This window comes from Montipora foliosa, chromosome 7, assembly GCF_036669935.1.
Source record: "Montipora foliosa isolate CH-2021 chromosome 7, ASM3666993v2, whole genome shotgun sequence".
Classification (NCBI taxonomy): Eukaryota; Metazoa; Cnidaria; class Anthozoa; order Scleractinia; family Acroporidae; genus Montipora; species Montipora foliosa.
The window spans coordinates 11,939,244-11,944,243 of record NC_090875.1 but is presented as its reverse complement, the minus strand read 5'-3'; the positions used below and the strand labels follow the sequence as shown (position 1 = coordinate 11,944,243).

Genomic DNA, 5,000 nt, shown 5'->3' with positions numbered 1-5,000 from the left:
TCCTCTCTGACCCACTGTGGTGTAAGGATGTCATTAAGCACTGCCCACTGAGAGTAACATAGAACACGCCTTTTCAAGATTTTACGGCGACCCTTGTGAAGTTGTAAATATGTTTTATAAGTATGTCCATAGTTAAGTATGGTATGGCACAATACACTACTTTCTCTTGTTGCAATTATTTCAAGAAGTCATTACGAAGCCGTTGAGCTAAGTTTCACCCCCAAGATCAGTGTAGAGCGAGTTTCAATCGCGTGTCCTAAAACCAAACCAAATCCAAAGTAATTACTTTGGCCAATCAAAAAGGACAGAGACAATCCAGTAAACCAATCAAAACTCGAAGTAATTACACGTAGCCGACACAAAGAGCGGGAAAATGTGCACGCGCGAGCCACGATTGGTTTTGGTTTCACTTCTGATTGGTTGAAAGTGGCACGAGAACTTTGAACCAATCACTGAGTGAAGAAGTACAAAACCAAAGCAATTACTTTCGACACTCTTTAGGGGAATCTTTGTTTACAATTTTTGTCTCATTAGCACAAGGCTATCGTTTTGTAAGATATCAGAAGAGAATAAAGTATTGCATTGCCTAATGATCTATCTCTGAAAAATTTGAACACGATATACCAGATCTCTGAGCATCATTGCCTATAAAATTCGACTCATTCTCAAACAAAATGGCCGTGTTTTCACGAGCGGTTTTTCAGGTCGCTTAGCGAGTGATAACCGAAAATTCCGTGAAAACAGTTCCTTTCCCAAGTCGCTTAAAGTTAAGCCAGTCGACAAATTTCAATAAAATTCTCACTAAATTTAAGCTAATAAACCAGGTAACTTCAGGGAGTTGGCAATTACTTTCGGCCAATAAGGAGTCGCTTGCGGTCATTCAAATCGAAATACAACAGGAGTGCTATTTTTATTATTTTTATTATTGCATTGGCACGTGCTCTCTCCTCATTTAATCTTACCCGTGGAAACACATCATTTTTAAGTCGCGTAACGAAGTCTGCAAATTAACCACTTTCAGGAATGTTAAGGGAGACAACAGTTGTCGTGAAAGCACGGCCACTGTGTGATATCATTTGCGCATTTGCCACTCAAGAATTTCTCAGTTTTTGATGGCTAATAACTAGCTCGTTATCAAAGCTAAAAGGCTTAAAATTGGAGATTTAAGCAATTTTAACAGGTTCTTTTAGCTCTTGAAATCAAGTTGTAAACAACATGATGCCTTCTGTGAGCACATTCGTGTGTTAAAAAAAAATTGACGAATGACGTTAGCAAAGATTCCCAATAAAAAAAACAATATCAATTAAAAGAATTTATGCTGCGAGTTCCCCGGCTTTATTATCGAAATTAAGTCAAAAATACACACCCATATTACTTCAACTGGCAAATACCTTTCAAGCAGATAAGACTCTAAATATTTATTTGAAGTGATATATATGTTTTCAAAACTACTTTAACATCTAAAAAGTTCCTTTTTTATACTAACTTTGAATACATAATTTCTCTTGGAATACATTTTCTACCTAATGCTTTTTACTATTTCCCCCGATCTGAAATTGGGGAAATTTATACGCTAAAACTGCCCAGATTGCTTCATGCACCTCATTTGAAGCTAAATCCAGGCCTTTGCATTTAGCAACGTACGAAAAGAAATGGTTCGGTAATGCGCAGTCTCAGTTCTCTCCACATTACCCCGTTAAGGTTATAAAAGTTTTAAAATATTATGTTGCTCCATTTCAATTTGATCAAATTCTCTCTCAAGTTTCCTCAATATATGAACTGTGAAGTATACTGCACATTTATAAATTATCCTTTAAAACGTTTAAGTTCCAAAAATAAACCCTCGTTAAAAACGGGTAAAAATGACTAAAAGCTTTTATGTATTGTGAGAAGAGATGACGAAGAATTGCTGTTGTTAACGGAAAATGTGTACCTTGTTTGAATGTGCGCGTGTGATATTTTCTGTTAGCGTAAGAAAACATAAATAGTTTGGAATTTTCGCGTTAAGGCAGGGAAATAGACAGGTTTTATGCTGCCGGAGTGTTGATTTTCTTGGATTTGCATAAAAACGAGTTGCGATTCGCTTAAAATATCTCGCCGGTTTTTTCTTCAATCCCAATGGCAGAAACTCCTCACACAAGTTTTTCGCGATGAGGGTCACCTGCATTTTTGTGTGAATGTAAGTTCATTGTTTCTAGATCTGTCAAGATTACTTCATCCCGCAAACGTCTAGAAAAGTCTTACTTCGCTTCGTTTCTGCGGGAATACATTGATCTAAACAGCATATCACGTTTTTCACTATCACAACTGTCTTATTTATATTTGATTGCTTGTGTGTGTGTCGGTTTCGATTTTCCGAATTTACCTGAAAACTGCTCTGAAGGTAAGATTCATTGTAATAGACCGAACACAAGTTCGAATGTTTGCTCAGGGGGGTGAAACAAATCGGAGATATTGTAACATATCGAAATGTGCTGTTAATCTAGGAGTGGTTTGCGAAACCGGCTTAACGCACGCGACAAATCAACATAAGTACGCCTTACGGCACGCGACACATGTGTTGTAACCTTAATATTGCTTTTTGTTTTCGATAGACTCCTTAGCTCAGCGTCTAGTCTGTCTCCATTTCCTGTTTAATAATTGCTTCCGGTACAGAAGTCATTCTCAGTAAGGCTTCGGGTGATTTAAATCCACTTGACTCCTCATGCTCCATGTCTTGACCAGCTTCCGGAAATAGATCCGCGCGTAAATCCTCCTTGTTGCTTCCTCCCGCATCAGTCTGCTCCTCCTTATTCATTCCTGATACCAAATCCTGTATCACGGCTGTTTCCTCGGCCGAACGGGTTCCGCTCTGTCCCGCACTAGCAAGCTCTTTCTTCCCCTCGGGCGAAGAGCCATTTTCGGAGATTGCAACAAACGCAGAGGAACTTGTATTCGAAGCTTTCTGTTTGGCGTGCCATCGCTTGTGCTTGTTAAAGTTCGATGGATCACTGAACTTTCTCGGGCATTCTTTGCATTTAAACGGGCGGTCCCCAGTGTGAACGCGCACATGTATTTTCAAACTACTAGAACTGAAAAAAGTCTTGTGGCAATGTTCACACCTGTATTTCTTTTCTCCCGTGTGCTTCAGAAGGTGTGACTTTAGCGATGTGTACTTAGTGAAGGTAGCGTGACACTCGTCACACGTGTATGACTTTCCAGTGCGTTCCGGTCTCTCGCTCGCATCATCTCCAAACCCGGCCACGTCACTGGGATCACCTAAAAAAATAACAAAGACAGCAAAATCGTCATTTAATCTCAAAACACGAGGATGCAATTATTATGTTTGTTATATACACTATTATTGAATTTCCGACCTCGGATATTCCGTTTCTAGCTTTCTGATTGGTTCACTCAATCTCGGTTATCAGCTCATATACCGTATGACCTAATACTAAATTTGAATGCGTCAAGTGTTGCCAAGCTAGAAACTGATTGGAGAGGGACTTCCTCCACTCCCCCTAACACCCTCCACCACTCCCCCCACCCCTGCTTTTTTTGCTGTCTTTCCGGGCTCTTCTCCACTGGATCCTGACCATCTTGTCTTTAGAGGAGGAGATCCCAGTCTCACATATGCGCAATCAGAACTGCAAGCAGTGGCGAAATCGTCGGCATTAAGCGAGAAAAAATGCTCGAAAATAGTTCCCACGAATGATGCTTTGTTTTGAAAGGAAAGAACGCCGAAATATCGGTAAAACGTCGATGCATCGTATCAATTCCAAATTTCGCACGCACCTATAAGGGTGCCTGGGGTACCTAGATTTAAGGCTTACTTAACCAGGGAAATCCCTATCAGATAAGGCCTGAATGGAGGAGAAATGTTATCGTAAATTTGGTTGTGGTGTTATTCCCGTGAACGAAATTAAAGCGCAAACCCCAAATCATGAAACCCTATTTGACTCTACTTTTACAAGACCAAGAAAATTTAGTTCTTTCTCGATATCGCTTATCAAAAACCCGGGGAAGGCCTTATCGCTAAAATGATTAGGTTTTCCGCATTGGAGTAAAATGCACACCGGGTTTCCGAAACACTACTTTTCCTTGTCTCTCTTATGTATTTCAAGGATTTTCTTAGACAAGGCACTTTAAATTTCGCGCTTGGATCTTACGAAATGGAAATGGGTTCTGCCTTTGCATACTAATATCCATCTCACCCATTTGGTAAATAATTATTGAGCAAAAAGGTATCTTCACGCAAAACAAACAACTGTGTTAAATGTTTAGGAGCAAGGATGGCACAGTCGGTTAGTGCGCTGCCTTGTGCAAGAGGTCCTAAGTTCGATCCCCGAATCTCACATTCTTGTTTCGACTGCTTTCCTTTCAGTGTAGCTTAAGTAGTTTTAAATACCCGTAAAACGGAGCACTGATGTAGAGGAGGGAATAAATTAAAATGAGCGCAACGTCGACCTCAGGTTTGTCAGTTGAATTACTGTTACGAGTTATCGACGTCAAATATGGTCGCTTTCCTTTACTTCGCTTTAAATTACTCACCCGGTTGTACGACAACTTGTCGCGAGCCATCTTGCAGTTCACAAACATGCAATCGCAGCTGTTCCGCCTCAAAGAATGACGCACCACATCTCGAACAGTTATAAGGCTTCTCGGTGTTGTCTTCATGCGTGTGTTGTAGGAGGTGTACTTTCAGACGATCCCCTCGAGTGTACTGCTTCCCACAGAATTGGCACACGTGCGGTTTTTGCCCACTGTGGCGTAGCATGTGGCGTTTCAAGTCCACAGCCTGGGTAAAGCGGCGTGAACAAACGTGGCATTCGAAAGGACGCGCCCCTGTGTGAACCAGAAGATGGCGCTTGAGTCGGCTGGAGAACGAGAATTCTTTGTCGCATTTTTTGCAGCGAAAAACTTTCTGACCCGACGGAGTAACAACCTCATCTGTCAGTTCTTCCTCCGTCAGTCCAGTCTCTTTCGCTCTCACAGGGCGCCCTGAAATCGACAGAAAAATT

General features: G+C 41.0%; 1 protein-coding gene across 1 annotated transcript in view; it reads right to left on the bottom strand.

Moving 5' to 3' along the window:
- Window positions 1-5,000, bottom strand: part of LOC138010318 (uncharacterized) — a 22,333-nt gene that overhangs the window by 234 nt on the left and 17,099 nt on the right. Inside the window, exons 7-8 of the mRNA XM_068857240.1 lie at window positions 4,531-4,980; window positions 1-3,258 (exon numbers count right to left, since the gene is read on the bottom strand). The exon at window positions 1-3,258 is cut by the window's left edge and continues 234 nt beyond it. Coding sequence (XP_068713341.1) covers window positions 2,612-3,258; window positions 4,531-4,980 — 1,097 coding nt within the window. The 3' untranslated portion in view covers window positions 1-2,611. The remainder of the gene's footprint in view (window positions 3,259-4,530; window positions 4,981-5,000) is intronic.